This window comes from Paramisgurnus dabryanus, chromosome 15 (assembly GCF_030506205.2).
Source record: "Paramisgurnus dabryanus chromosome 15, PD_genome_1.1, whole genome shotgun sequence".
Lineage (NCBI taxonomy): Eukaryota > Metazoa > Chordata > Actinopteri > Cypriniformes > Cobitidae > Paramisgurnus > Paramisgurnus dabryanus.
The window spans coordinates 33,166,469-33,183,280 of record NC_133351.1 but is presented as its reverse complement, the minus strand read 5'-3'; the positions used below and the strand labels follow the sequence as shown (position 1 = coordinate 33,183,280).

The 16,812-nt window shown below is 38.0% G+C and overlaps 1 protein-coding gene across 5 annotated transcripts in view; it reads right to left on the bottom strand.

The window, feature by feature from the left end:
- The window catches only part of LOC135782704 (dedicator of cytokinesis protein 9), a 108,375-nt gene that overhangs the window by 66,846 nt on the left and 24,717 nt on the right, over positions 1 to 16,812 (bottom strand). For 3 of the 5 annotated variants that reach the window (XM_065293166.2, XM_065293168.2, XM_065293170.1), the window contains exons 2-3: positions 4,766 to 4,882; positions 397 to 486 (exon numbers count right to left, since the gene is read on the bottom strand). In XM_065293166.2, the coding sequence (XP_065149238.1) occupies positions 397 to 486; positions 4,766 to 4,882 (207 nt within the window). Of the gene's footprint in view, positions 1 to 396; positions 487 to 4,765; positions 4,883 to 13,746; positions 14,013 to 16,812 lie in introns of those variants that run through there. The other 2 variants (XM_065293167.1, XM_065293171.1) reach the window with 1 other exon arrangement.

The following is a 16,812-nucleotide window of genomic DNA, read 5'->3' as shown; positions in this document are numbered from 1 at the left end:
TCTGAATGAATGTGGTTTATAAATGTAGCAATAGTGAAAACATAAACACTATTTGTTCAAATCAAATAGTGCTTTTTTCAAAGCGCTTTAATTATTAAAGAATAAATTATTTACAAAATGATTGTATTGTACACAGAGAGGGTAATAAATGTGTTTGTTTAAATGCAAATAAAACTTATGCATTTATTCATTTCTACAAGTATTTTTGTGCCACATGTACTTTAGCAACATGAAGTGGGTAGATATTGAAAAAACATTATATATGTTGTGATTTAAAGAGGAAAGAAACTCATATGAGCAGAGAATGAGTAAAGTAACAATGTAAATATATGAGAGGGTAAAGTCATCATGTAAAGAGAGAGAGAGAGAGTAGTGTACTATATGTGTGCGTATTACCTCTTGCACAAACAGGATCTGGGCTTCTCTCACAGCGTGTGCTGGTACAGATGAGTAAAGAGTTCGGTTATGCCGTGACAGTGTAGAAATCTACAGGAGAAAGATTAAGTGGATTACAATCAAATCAATATTTTATACATACTGCTCTGCAATGCTGGGGGATTCTGAATGCTTTCTAAGACTTTAATATAGGGATGCACCGATACCACTTTTTTGGAATACGAGTACGAGTACTTGCATTTCAGTACTTGCCGATACCGAGTACTTAATAAAAAACCTGATTTAAATTTACAGGTAACAGCTTTAGTCATATAATTTAACAAAAAAACAACGGACTAGTTTTCCAGTTCGTTGTAAACTCTGCCTCTTTGGACAACACACGAGGCATTAACCCCTTACACGCCGCTCAAACATAGACATTTCTCAGACCGTGGTATCGATCCCTGGTATCGGGGGACTTTTAACGAGTACTTTAGAAAATGTGGTATCGAGGCCGATACCCGATACCAGTATCGGTATCGGTGCATCCCTACTTTAATAGATGGCTGCAGGATGTTCAGGATGTAGTTATTATAGTTACGCGTACAGTAAGTCCTACGGTGTAGCCTTGACGCCATAGGCTACGTTTCGGTTTTCATTTATACTTCATGGCTCATTATAGTTGTGCGCACATCTTAAGCCATACCCTCGACGCCATTGGCTACGCTGCGTTTTTTATATATGCGTCGTTGTCCGCATTGACATGCAATTACACATGCAGACCGCTAGTAGACAGTATACCTGCATACAGTAACAATGAACCAGTTATGAAACAGCCAAAGAAGCAGCAGTTTGGCCAGTAAACCCAAAACAAAGAAGCAGCAGCAGCAACTTGTTGTGTATGTTTTGAGAAGACCAGCAGTGATGGACATAAGTGACTTTTGTTGCAGTTTGAGTTAAATTACTCCTTAACTTGGCCCATCTTTAGTGCGTTTTTGGCCGATAGAGGGCTGCAAAGCAAATGTGAAAGTGCCCTTCACCCTGTTTCAAGTGGATGAACGACTGAAACTTTTTTGGAAACGTTATTTTAATGTAAAAAAACTTGTTGGTGTTGCTTTAAGTATGGACACACAACAGTATGACACACATGATATAACAGAATGTGATATCCTCGACTGTCCACTGACAGGCTTTAACATCTACAACACATGTTGTGAGTTTGTCACCTATGTCCTGGTTTTGTTTATGAATAAAGTGCCTGTCTATTTCAGCAAGGTCAGTGAGTCTCAGATCCAGCGGAAAGCAGTGTTAATGGATACAGAGGGCATTCCAAAAACACACACAATAGAACCCTGCTGTTCCCAAACTTTCCTTCCTGAAACCCTTACTTCCTCCTGGAGAGATACTGATCACAGAAGGAAAACTGCGACTCATGAGCACAGGGATCAACTCCAGTGTGTCAGACTCAGGCTAGAGCTTTATATATATATATACTCCGTGAGTATGACGACTTTTTTTTTTTGAGGGCGCTCGATGCAAAGTTCGTCACATTTATGTAGCCCGTCAAAATGTGTGGTTCCCTATTCAAAATATGTGTTGGGCGTGTCGAGTGAACCTATGTGCATCACGTGTCTTGTCAAAATAAGTGCCTTCTGCAGACGCATCTAAAGGGTTTATGATAAAAGAGACGCTTGCGTTTGCCAGATACTCGTATAATCTCATGCGTAATTAAAGTTTACCGTTAAGGGAGTGTCTTGTGTGTATTTGGTAAATGTGAACGTCTCTTTTATCATAAATGGTTTTGACGCATGTGCAGCAGGCACTTATTTTGACAAAACACGTGATGCACATGGTTCACATGACGCAACAAACACATATTTTGAATTTGTGCCCCTCAAATGAGCAATCACGAGCTGCCACTGATGGAACCAATGATTTATTTGCATTTTCAGGTCACCTGATGCAAGTAAATCACATTATTATTATTATTATTAACTAAAACCTCACAGAAACACATCATACATGTCTGCTCCCAAGTATAAGAGGTTTTCCCTTCCAATAATGTTTGGATAAAAACTTGCTGGATAAAATTTTATTCAAAATAATGTACTATTACCTCGTTGACATTAATGTTTGTATAATACTCTTACGCCTCCTTCAATTAAAAATAACAGCTAGTGCAGTGGATGTGATAGGAAACCTACCAACATCAGTCGACGGGATGTTTGGAATGACTTGGCGCAAGAGGAAAAAAACTACACTTCAGTTGCATATCATCGATTAATGAAAAGGCCATCATTGTGCAATAGTCTTTTAGAAAATAACGCTATAGTTTTGCCCAAATCGGTAATGCAAACGCAGCTACTGACAACAGAACTGCAGTTTTCTCTGTACTTCTATGATTTCACAACATAATAATCTGAAATAAAAAGTCAGTTTTGTAACCAAATATTGGCACAGAAATTTTGTATTTGTGCATCCTTAATAAAAACAAAGGACAATTAAGATTAAATTTCTTTTAATAGACCATCAGCCGTTTAGTTTGGGTCTAAGTTTAGTTCATGACGTAAGAACAATAAAGTACTGACTGTGACCAGACTCAAAGACCAGATGTGATTTATGAGCAGCTAAACATTCAGCAGAGCTCCTGACAGACACAACAGATGTTACGAAGCCTCTTTTTCTCTCTTTCTGTCACCTACTGCACTTCTGTCTACCTATGGCTCAGTGATAGAGACTTACGTTAGCCGTGCAAAACATTGTGGGTTCAATCCAAAAATGTATGCACTCTTTATTGTAGTCTTTTTAGAGATGACTGAATTGTTATTTTTGCATGAACTTTGAAGTGCGATCATTTCCCAGTAGAGATAACCCAGGATCTGAGGTCAGAATAAGAGCATTATTCACCCCAGGAGGATGAATAGATTCTGCCAAATGTAAAAATAATAGCAGAAGATTTCTTGCACACTAGAGGCTCCTGCTGTCTAACACAAACCTCTGTCTGCGCTAATATTGAAAGAAAACCAGTTGTTAGATCATCACTGAATCAGTATAAATCCTGAACACTTCTTGATATCAACACGTGTGCTGATTATTATAAGAGAAAATTACTTTATGACAGGATAAAGGGGATCGCACACCGGCCGCGCAGCTGAGCGTCGCGCCGCGTCTAGGACAACTCGGAGGTATTGTAAACCGGAAGTGCACATTAAATAGCGCAAGCTTCGTCAGATAACGTCTACTTAAAAATGCAAAATATACGTTAGCAGCCAATGTTAATCGTTAATGATTTGGGACAAATATGATGTTATTTAATGTTAAACTATGTGAGTGGCGCGACAGGGATTTGAGCAACTTCCTGAGTCACACCAGGCGGCGCCAGTGTGCGTATACTCATAGAAAACAATGTGTTCGATTTTTTTAGAACGACGCGGCGCTGTGCGGCGCTGAACGGCGCGGCCGGTGTGCGATCCCATTTAGGCAGTCTGAATGACTTGTACAGTGAGCTGAACACCAGCTTCTGCAGTTTAAGTTTTTTTTATAATGTTTAAAATTAATCCTGACAGAAAATGTGTGTGAATGATCACAGACTGTAAAGATCATCACAGCAATGGTGCTTTCACACAGGACGCATTGTGCACTCCGCTATGAAATCCATTTATTTCAATGGCTAGTGCCTCATGAGGACAGTTTGTTTGTTGCGTCGACCAAAACGCAGGCACAGTGGAGTGCAGCTCGCTCTCACGCCGTGGTCAAAGTTCAAAATAGTTTAACTTTTGCGCCGCGCTCTGTTCCGATTATCCGCATGGCCAATAGAAACGGGTTATCCAAACAAGGGCAAAAAGCAAAATGGACGAAAAGCTTGTACTGTGTGTGTCGGAATTCCCGGAGCTGTATAATTCAAATAAATCAATTCACTGGTTTATTCAGATCAACAAACTAACCATAAACAAACGAGTGGCCCGACAGACGCATACTTCCACATTTGTCCACGACACTGTTGTTATGTGATTTTTAGTCAGTAAAGGCGGTAACAAAGGGAAACATGGATATTAACATCACGCGATTGCACTGCCCTGTGTCACTGTTTAAAATGCCAATTTTCACATGATTTACAAGTAGTTGAAAACATTAGAGATATTGATAGTAATCAGCTGGACAAAGTATATATAATATTTGCCTAGTGGTTTTTGGATATTTCACTGCAAATATCTTACAAATTGTATCTTACAAATGAAAGTTTTGAAAACTCTGCCTACTTTGGTCTGGCCAGCATAGCTCGAATCACTTGGCTGTTATAAATCCAGCGATGAGCGCAGTGCACACAGCGTCCTGTGTTAAACCCGCATAAAGCCTATGGGCAGCTGATGGGGTTGCCAGGTATTCTCACCTGAAAATCCTCCAGAGGAAACTGCAGCATGTCTCTGAGTGCATCACTGAGGATCTGAGTCTTCTTCTGTATGAGCACATTTTCATAGTCAAGAGGCTCCACCACACGCGGCTTCACCTGAAAACACACAAATATACACACACATCATCTCCCAGTAGGCACGGATCAGGACAAACTGGAAACAAATACTAATGGAAACAAGGTAAAACAGATAAAAATGAATGGCATTATTAGGCCTCATATTAAATGAAGTCAATGTAATCTAGGGATGCTCCTATCAGCCATAGATTGGTTTTGTTGATCATCGTCTTAAATGACTCGATCGGTACTCTCTAAATTTGCTGATCTCATGAACCGATCTTTCTGTTTACTTTTGTCAACATAGGGATCCTGAATGCGGGTGCAATTTGAGACCATTTTTACAACCTGTTGCTCATGTGCAAATTTGGATTTCTCTCTTTGCCTTTACAGAGAGATGTGTGTATTTTCTATGAGGGTGCACTCAGATCCTAACATGCAGCACGACGCGTCTTCACATCCCAATCAAACACTGTATACAACATATATATCTAATCACATACACTGCATAATCATGCCGAAAGTTTGTTACAGGCATGCGTTTTAAAGTTTTAACAATTTAAACTTTAATTTTACCTTGCAGCTGCTATTGTCCGCGGAGCATGATGCACGCGCACAGAAACAGCCTGTCATTCAGCACGAGTACAGAGCAAAGATCTCTCTCATGTCTTAAAGCTACAGTAACCTAATTCATTTTAAATAATATTAAAGAGAGAATCACTCTCTGTTCATGACTCAAGAACTGTTTTACTTTATAAGAATGCATCTATATTTAATTCATACACTGAAGTACAGTGTTTTATATTCAGTAATTTTAACAAACAAAGACCTTTTTAAAAGGCATATTAAATTGCTCTTTGAAGAATGAATATGTGTTGTGCTTATTTGATTCTCTAATATAACAAAAATATACCTGATTAAATAATATAACAAGGCAACATCTGTGCTATTTCTTTATCTAAATAAAAATGTTAACAGTTACGGCCATCAAAGAGCTGACATATTAGCTTGAAGAACCATTGGTATCGGCCGATCATGCTGACAAGAAATTGGTACTTGTATCAGTTGAAAAAATTCTGACTAGAGCATCCGTAATGAAATCTCTTCAGCTGTGACTTAATCACGATATAGCCCAGCACCGAGTTCCTTATTATTTTATAAAACAGTTGCTATACAAATAAATATTTATTTATATATATCAACTTTCAATTTTTACTAACCGTCTTCCTTCCGCTGAAAAAAAGTCCCTGATTGACAGTGTGAACAGTAACAGATATGTTAACATTGCTATGGGTCCTGTGCAATAATACAAAGAATCTTTGAGTACAGCGCTCATAGATGTATTTTATCGTAAATAAACCACAGCTACTAACCAATCAGAACCAAGGACTGAAACTAACCATTTTATAATATGTAACACATTGTATACCACTGGTTCTGTATAAAAATTGTAATTCAAATCCACTTTGAAATTTATTGCACAATACAATGTATTTATGATCACTGCATGTTTGTTTATCTAAAAAGAGAGTTGCTAGAATGCTTAATAATATAACTGTTAGAAAACGGCCATTAATAAGTCAAATTAATTAAATACCTGAATAGTTAAAATTCATCATGAGATTCACATCTTTACTCAACTGAGAGTTAGTTAACGCATGCAACAACAGTCAATATCCACATATAACAGCTGCTCCAGTCCTTAAAAGTTATTTAGGTAATCCGCTTTTAATTTTCTTGCTGTATTGTGACGATATCAGAAGAATATGATACATTTGGACGTAGATCTTGGTAATAATATATTTCCACTGATAATACAAAAGGAATCTGGGAGTGTGAGATAACACAGTCCACTCACACATCTGGGAGTGATATTGGTGAAATGAGCTCAGAATTATTTTCATGATGAGATCATAACTACACTGACCAATAAAAGGACAGCAATGTTGATGTGTGTTAAAACACTTGAAGTAGATCTGTTAACACTCAACATAGTGAATACAGAAACACTGACCAGTCTTACTACCCATTTATATAAGAATTTAAATCCTTAAGAAGTTTAATATTTAACATATACGAGTGCTGAATAACTGTCATATGACGGACAGGTGATGTTTTATTGTTACTGGCTTAAAGTCCCCCTGTAGTCTCTTAAAATTCATCTTCATGCATCATAATGGCATATGTAAAATTTTTACCCCGTAATAGTGCTTTAAAACAGCTTGAATGTAACTTTACACCCTTGTCTTATTTAGTATGAGGCTCTATAAATATGCAAATTAGTCCCCACCTCTACTCAATATCAAAGCTCAGACCAGAGATATACATATGTAAATAGATGCTACATTAGGCATTTCCGACAAATAACTGCTAAGTCTGGTTTCACACAATGCATACGTGAACTGCGCATTTGCAGCATGGTTAAAGTGACACTTTGTAGTTTTTCAATCTTCATAATATATTTTCAAGACCCTTGTGATGATACATCGACTTAAAATAGTTTACATGACATGTCTACCGTACCCTAACGGGGTCTGTATCGCTTTTACTCGTACTTCTAAACTTGGGGTTTCGGGTAGTAACCCAAGCACAAAAAGAACTACAAAATTCGACTGCTTTATGGCATATGTCACTTACTCCACTTCCTCAAATTCGGACGTGAGAGCGCAACTATTTATTTTCCTGATGTTTTTGTCATGGCCAAAGCAGCAATCAAGAAAAAGAAACCCAAGGTTTTGTGGGAGGAGACCAGAAAGAGAAAACAGGAGAGTGACAGAATATAAGGAAGGACGAGGATCAATATTGGGCCAGCGCTCGCTCGCTGGCGTGAACTAAAGGAGGAGGAGGGGTTCCTGACCGATGCTGACTTGGCCGTTATGCTTTTGGACTAGTAAGTAATGTTATATCTGGCGTCCGAACACTAAAAGCTACTTGGGGAGTGTAGAGAGTGACTTCAATCATGTGACTTGTAGTAGTGTCATGGGCTTACAACATGGGTTGATGAAGGCAATTTTTTTAATATAAACTTTAACCAAGCGACCACACCGCGGACTTTGTGACCTAAAGAGTTGTCATCTTTTCCTTTGAGGTCACAAAGTTCCACGGTGTGTCTTTAAAGCATTAAAACTGCACGTTTGAGCAGCACTCATTTCAGTGTCTATGCGGCATCCATACATAATATCTATTCCTCGAACTATTGATTCACTCGTTCATCATTGATGATATGATTGTTTACATGCTTGTGAGGTTGGAAAGCAGGCGATTTTAAACCTCGGAAATGAGACTGTCCTTGGAAAACTCAAATTTTATGAAGAAAATATTCAGCAATTGTTTTGAATGATGGATTCGCACATGGGTTGTCTTTAAGCACATTGAATTCATAACATAGACATATAAACAACAATAAAAACCGTATTTTCACCACAGGTGGACTTTAACTCTTTCCCCGCCATTGACGAGATATCTCGTCAATTAAGAGAAACGCTTCCCCGCCAATGACAAGATTTTCCGTCTTTCCGCAATTATCCACCAGGTGGCGCCCTTCCGCAACTTTTTAAACCCGGAAGTATTGCCCTATGGCAAGCAGCTGCATGTCCGTGTCTTTTTTAAAGATCGCTCTGAATGGGATCTCTATGAAAAGTCAGTCACAAAAATGGAATTATCTCTGCTTTTTGCTCAAAATATGGTGTTTTTGCAAAAACCTACCTATATTCAAAAGCTGATTGCAAAAGAACCACTAAAGGTAGGATGAAACGTTTTTTTTTGTTTGAAAGCAGAGGGTCTGTTCTTTCATTTGGTATATTGTATGTTTATAAATTTAAAGAAGAACATTTTCTGGAAGGCATTAAACTGTGGTGAAAATCATGAAAAACGCTGGCGCTGGCTGGCAACTTTTTTTAAAAACGCTGGCGGTGAAAGAGTTAAAGATATGTGGTCTTTTTTAAAACACTCACTTAACTTGTGCCCCTTCCTCTTAACCAAAACACTGTTTGAATCCTGTTCACTTCTATGTGATAAGGTTTTATCAGTGCGATAATTCAAGAGCAGCACATGTGCAGTGATGAGTAAAAGTCTTAAGTGCTCCAGAATACAAAAGTGTACTAACAACAATCCACAGGCAGTATTACTGTATATCATATCCAATCTCAATATTCATAAACAAAACCTGATGAAAGCTCAAAATCTCTTTATCAAGCATATAGTTTAACTGTAAATCAAGGGCGTAGGTTTGATTCTTGCATTGGTGGGGACATAAATAAAATGGTTGCATTGAAAAAACTTTATCACCGTTTACTTGACACAAACAACAGACAACTCAGTATGCACTTTACTCAGTAACATCTGACTCGCCACCCCCGGCCATCCCAAATTTATAATACACAATTTTTTATGTCCTAGAGCCTAATAAACAGTAACTGTTTAAGTCTTTGTCAAAAAAAGAAAGAAAATCACATTGTAAGATATAACCATATTTACTTTATAACAATGAAGAATATGCAATTAATATTTAATTCTTAATTTAAATTTGCCAAAAAAATCCCAGTGTTGAAGATGGTATGTATATCATGCTGTTTCCTGAACACAGTTTATTAACGTTTCTGTAGTTCACATTAAATCTTCTTTTCATTAACAGACAGTTAATCAGTGTGAAAAAAATAGTTTGTTTAAAATGCAACCTTACATTATGTCTACATCTGTGCAAGTAATGACCACAGTGCAGTAATGTAAAGTATTCAGCAATCATGACATGAATTCATGTTTTTACCATGTTGGGGTTATTTTCTTTCATGGATTAGGGACCCCCTAAATAACCTTGCTACCCCATTTATAAAAGGTTGACAAAAGTTTGCAACTCCTCAGTTTAACATGGGATTGTCGTGTATTGGTGAAAACACTGTCCTTGAATCATTATGTGACACAACTTGTTCCGTTTTTTGTGCATGAAACAGTTACAGTGGGTATAATAATACTTTCTTCCTCACTTACCTGTAGCCCGAATAATCACGCGCGTCTTGTTGAGTGAACTTTGGCGCGTTGTACAAAGTGAAACCATCCTATCACACGTAGCGAGTAAACACAATCCCATAAAGTGATGTGATTTAGAGAGGCGGGACTCAAGAAATGCTAATCCAATCATATTAGCAATGTGCGTTAGAGAGGCGGGACTAAAGAAATGCAAAGCCAATCATATTAGCGATGTGAGTTACGGAGGCGGGCATTGCAGAGAACGAAAGCTGTTAACCGTTTGTGTACCACATAGAGCGTAATTTTTACAGAACGGGATTGCAAAAGATTTCTAGTCTCATTTAAATGATTCCTGAAAAAAAAAAAATAAGTAAAAAATAAAAAACACAAGAATAAGAAGGACATTAGTGGTTATATATAAATACAGATTAATTGTTTGGTCGAAATTATTGCTAGGGACAATTCAGTCTTCCCTGAATATTGCTAGGGACATGTCCCTAGCGTCCCACCCTAAATCTACGCCCATGCTGTAAATCATAGTAGCTTGTGGCTCTGCTGAATAAGTAAATACTTTCTAAGAGACTACTGTATAATGCAGACTGAGGTTAAATCTTTCTTCAGCTATGATTAAAGGGACACACAAGCAAACCTTTTTGTATTGGTGGGTAGATGAAAGAGCGGGTGATGTTTGTACAGTTGTCATCAGAATGATGACACAGTAATGTCGTCTCTGTGTGAGTGAAGGTTTACTGCAGTATACAGTGGAAAAAGTTAAATATCAATTAACACACAGTTATTATCTCATTTTGGGAGTATAGAGTAGGATTACATCCTTTATATGTCCACTGAGTCTTTTGTGTTGTCAGATTTATAAAAGCCAGAACATCCTTTCCGATTTCCCCCCTAAAAAGGCCAAACAGTGCATCCACTGTTGTCTTAAGACAGGGTTACTTGGAAAGCTGAATAAGGTTTTCTTCTTACTTCCAAAAACACACTTCTTCTTTTGTGCCATTATTGATTTTTTATATGTAACAAAGTTGTTGCGTACAATGATGACTGTGACTTTTACTCAAAGGAATGATGCTAATGATGAGCGTTCAGGTAAATAGTTTTTACCAGCTGAGAAATATTTCTAAATTGAGGGCAGTGTAACTACTGTGAAGATGGAATTGAATATACATGATTTTAGTTCCTCCCACATCTACTACCGTACTGTAAACTCATCTCTGAAACAGTTACAAGTGGTACAAAATGCTGCTGCTTAACTAAGTCTCCTAAGAGGTCTCATGTAACTCAAATCTTAACGTTACATTGACCCCCGGATAAATGTAGATAGGGTACAAAATTCTGGTGTTAGTATTTAAGGCATCACATGGTCAAGATCCTGTATAAATAAAGGATATGTTGCAACTCCATAATCCCAGCAGGAATCTGAGATCTACGAATCATATCCTGCTAGTTGTTCCACGCTCGACACTAAAGACAAAGGTGACTGTGCATTCAAAGTTGCGGCTCCCAAGCTATGTAATGCTCTTCAACTGGACTTAACATCTGTGGACACTTTTAAAAGGCAACTGAAAACCCTACTGTTCAAACTGGATTTTGTTTAATGTTGTTATTTAAATTTTTACTCTGTTTTATTCTGTGATGTAAGGCACTTTGTAACACTGCTCTTGAAAGGTGCTATCAAATAAAATGACTTACTTAGTTCTCACCCTCACTGTAATTGAGTTGTGAGCGTGCTTTTCGGGGGCGAAGTGCCCATAAAAGAAATAAGGGGTCCATGGTACGTAACAGTTAACCATTTTCAAAAAAAAACTTTCAGAAAATTGGGGCGCACTCACATTAGCCAAACCATGCCCCAGCGTGATTGTCCCCCCTCTCTACTCCCCCAGAAGCACGACACTTATAGTTGTGCGTAGGTCCTACGGCGTAGTTGCGACGGCATAGGTCCCGTGTCAGTTTTCATTTATACTTTTGCGTCATCGCCGCGTCGACGTGCAAACACGCACGCAGCCCGCTGGTAGGCAGTATCCACGCGTGTAACCACAGTAGCAGCGCGACTATCAAAGAAGAAGAAGCTGGGCAAGTTAACCCACAAACGAAGAAGAAACAGCAACATGCTGTGTATGATTTGCGAAAACCAGCAATGATTGTAGTAAATAAACAACGACTTTTCTTTGTTTTCACCGTCACAAATGGAAAAACCTATGAAGCAGTTTTTTTAACCTGACTAGAGGGGTTCTGGTGGACCAATCACTGCGCTTGGGGTCCGCGTAGAACTGATGCGCTGTTAAAAATTTTGCGTGGCGCACGTCAGGCTACGCAGAGCTACACACAGGCTACAGATAGCCTACGCCGTAGCTATGGCGTGAAACTTACGCACGACTATAAATGGGCTTTATACCTCTGTTACTACAGACATAGCTCTGGTGGTTATTTTAAGACATTTGACAGGTTAGGTGTGCATTTATCAAAAAATAATGCATACCCGTGGAACATCTCTCAACCAATCAGAGTAAAGCATTCAACAGCCCTGTGGTATAAATACAGTTAACCCCCCCTTTAAGAGACCCCTTTAAGATTATTTTCAGTTTTCTTATGTTACTATATAGGTATGTGTTTAAGTAAAATGATAATTTTTGTTTCATTCTTTCAACTACAAACAACACCTCAACCAAATTCCTAATAAAAATAATGTTTTTATTTGCATTTATTTACTGAAAACTGAAACTGTAAAATAGAAGTAAAAACATTTGCAATTATTTTTTTATATTTAGTTTATATTCATTTTTCAACAACACAATACTCATGTTTTACATGTAGCCCATTTTAGGAATAGTTCAAAAGTAAATATCTGATGGATTAACCCTGATCTTTCATGGGTCTTGTCATGCCCTCTTTCACATTATTGTTGTGTGACGTTATGTCACTCCTAAAGTTTGCTTTTGTGTTGAAATTCAACAGACACTGGACTGAAATGATGATTAAAGCCAAAAACTGGAGTGGTCTCTTATTTCCGCAGCTGTACATTGAGTACAACATTATTTCCAAACGTGACTTAAATTTACAAAATCTTGGGGGAAATACCAGATATTCACAACTCAAATCAATTGAATCACATTCAATCAATCTTTATATTTTGTGTTTTGCATACATCTTAACACAAAAGGGACACTCCAGTTGAACACAACAGACTCAGAACAGTTTGTTTTCATACTACAAAATATACTTGATTCTCTCACACTGACAGCAGAAGTGACACACAAACACACACCCAAAGTTTTACTGCATGATCTACATAAGTGCTTTAACATACAGTATATACATCATACTCCTTTGAGCACCAAAACTCTCTTTACTTCCACACATTTACTCTGAAAGCTGATCTCAATGCTATTGTATCAGTAGGGTGTGTAAAATACACACACATGTGTGTGTGTGTGTGCGTGCGTGCGTGTGTGAGACAGAGAAAGCGGGTCTGGCACTATAATGTTGAATGACAATACCATGGTATTGTTTCCAGGTAGCTTAAAATACCATGTACATACCGTGGTATATGTGGTACATTATCAATCACACAGTATGTAAATGAAAATACCACCCATGATCAGATATCACCACATTTTATCATTTATTTTTTTGACGAAAGTGCCACAAAATCTTTTAACTGCTACCGTTCATAGATGTGTGTGTGTGTGGTTTAATCAATAACTTTAAACAATGTTGTCAGAACCACACCTTCATAAACATTTTACACTTTAACTTTTTAAAGTGCTTTTATACTATTACAAAAATGACTAAAAATATGATGGACTGTGACATACAACAGCAAAACACAAAGTAGATTGTTAAGTACAGTACAGTAGTTCTTGTCAATAAATGAAGTTATGAATGAATCTGAGAATGACAACTGTAATGAGATTTTAACGACTGACCTTCCCCTGTGGACCTTTGCTGCCCTCCTCTTCCTCCAGTACAGGTACATATTTAAACTGCTGAGGAGACTCGATCACCAGCTCTTTCTTGCCTGTTTTACCCGTCCTGCCCTGCATGTCTACTCTCTCTCTGTCAGTTCAACTCTTCCTATAGAGTCCCAGATATAAACCTGTGGAATGACTGGAATCACAGCGTTCCTCTTTAGATCCCAGACACGGCTCAGCATATCCGACAGTCCGATCCTCTCTCCATAACACAAAATCACACACTGGACATGAGCCTCACCTCACGCTCTGACTGAAGACCGAACGCCCCTCCCTCCCTCCCTCCCTCACAAACACACACACACACACACGCGCACACACACACACACATACACACACATTCCTGTAGAAGTCAAATGGCCTCATGGTATCCACCTGCACACTAATGACAGTGTCACAAAAGACACACACACACACACACACACACACACACACACACACACACACACACACACACACACACACCATGACAAAGACACCTAAAGGAAAACTCTATTACTCATTATGTTGTGAAGTATATAAGTGTGAAATGATGGGAAGTGTTTGCATTCATACATATGATGTTTACTTTCAATTTTATGGTCATGGCCAGCGTGAGGAGAGTTTGAGACATGTTTGAGATGTCTTCTGAAACATTAGAGGAGACATGTGGGAGATTACAATAGATAATTTCTAAGGAAAACAATGTGAGAATCAAGAGACCTGAGGAAACGTCTTCATTTGCTCTCTTATGAATTATCATGCAGTTCTTTAGTTCAAATAAACCACTCATGACGTGAGAAAGAATTAATGTCAATCAGCATCACTTTCATTAAATTTACCCTGACGTGTCTTGACATACCACATTTTAAATATTAGAATACATAAATGAGATTTTACAGCTTGAGGTAAGATTTAATGTCAATGTTTTTTTTACTATGTCTAGTACTACAGTTGTGTAAGTGTTTGTACTGGAATGACATGAGGTGAGTAAATAATAAAAGAAATCTGTTTCAAAATATTTCTGTAAGTTGTGCACGTGTGTGTGTGTGTGTGTGTGTGTAACAGGAGGTTTAAAAATGTCTCCTGTCTTTGTGGACACACCCTGTTTATTCATCTGCTAAGAGGGAATTCCACACACACACAAAACAAACCCAAACACACTGTTAAGAGTCCACAAAATCACTGTGTGTGTTATCTTTTACAATACAGAGACATGGGGGTGGAGGGGTTAGAAACCAGCACAGCTGCACACGCTCACACACACACACACACACACACACACACACACACACACACACACACACACACACTGTTAAGCCTGTCATAATCCTACACTTCCTTACCCTGAGGACATCACAAGCGTGTGTGCGTTAGAGCATGTGTGTGTTTCAATCTGTACATACATATTATATACAGTGTCCTCAAAAGTTACACATAAAATGTTTAAAGGTGCCAAAGAATGCATTGAAATAATATGTTACATTGTCCTATTATGTCTTCAAGGTTTGTGGCTTTATTATATATAGGCAGTGGGATTGACTAAAAATACGAGATAAATACGGGAAATTATTTAAACAGAATGATGGCGGAATAGAATGGTAAAATTATGGGGAAAAACGTGAGGGTTGAAGGGTATTGTTTTTGCATGTCATGTGGCAAAACACGCACATGACAAGTTGACAACTATAACAAGTGAAAGCGCCAGGATTGAGTTTCTTTAAATGTGCATGTCTGTATGTTTCACAACTGGAGATACAGTAGGAACCATTTCAATTATTTTTGGTGTCATTACGTAAACATTTTCTAAAGAGTACCAGTATTTTGCCCAAAATCCATGTATAGGTACAGGAAGGTAAATAATGCAGTTTGTTTCTATGTATTGTTATATTGATGCATATAAACAAATATTAACTCTTTCACCGCCAGCATTTTTAAAAAAAGTTGCCAGCCAGCGCCAGCGTTTTTCATGATTTTCACCAAAGTTTAATGCCTTCCAGAAAATGTTCTTCTTTAAATATATAAACATACAATATACCAAATGAAAGAACAGACCCTCTGCTTTCAAACAAAAAAAAACGTTTCATCCTACCTTTAGTGGTTCTTTTGTAATCAGCTTTTGAATATGGGTAGCTTTCTGCAAAAACACCACATTTTGAGCAAAAAGCAGAGATAATTACATTTTTATGACGGACTTTTCATAGAGATCCCATTCAGAGCGATATTTAAAACAGACACGGACATGCAGCAGCTTGCCATAGGGCAATACTTCCGGTTTTAAAAAGTTGCGGAAGGGCGCCACCTGGTGGATAATAGCGGTATTGCGGAAAGACGGAAAATCTCGTCATTGGCGGGGAAGCGTTTTCTCTTAATTGACGAGATATCTCGTCAATGGCGGGGAAAGAGTTAATTGGTCTTGTTCACTGATATACAGAACACAATAGCTGCAAATGAAATGTTTTGTATTATAGCCGTTAATATGCGGTGTATTTTAGCACAGCTAGAGTATGACATTGACCAATCAGCATCCAGGACCAGAACTAACTAACTTCAAGTATAACTATGTGTACTTTACGGTCGTTAAAACATTAGAGAAACCAAGCTGGTATTACATCCTGTCAGCACACACATCTACAACCACCTAAAAAACTAAATAAAGGAAAATCATTGTTATTTTCATTGACTATTATGAAGTCGAGATTTTTCTTGTGGGGTTCCTCATAAAATAGATCTGCAGTGAGGGTTTGGTCTGACCTCTGACTCCTTACATCTACATCACTAAATTAGCAGGGTGTGTAATCACTGTGTGTTGCATAATCCAGCGTGATCCAGGCAATTTCTCCTTACAGAAACTGAGAAAAAATGGAGAGGGTGTAACTTGGAATGAGACAAAATACACATTTCTAAGAATGTGCAGCTTTGTTTCTACTAAAGAGCCCAAGAGAGTTTAATCACACATGCACATACGCACAGGTTTTTTCATTATACTATTGAGGACACCTCATAGACTTTCACTTCATTTTCCTTCTTTTATCCTTTCTT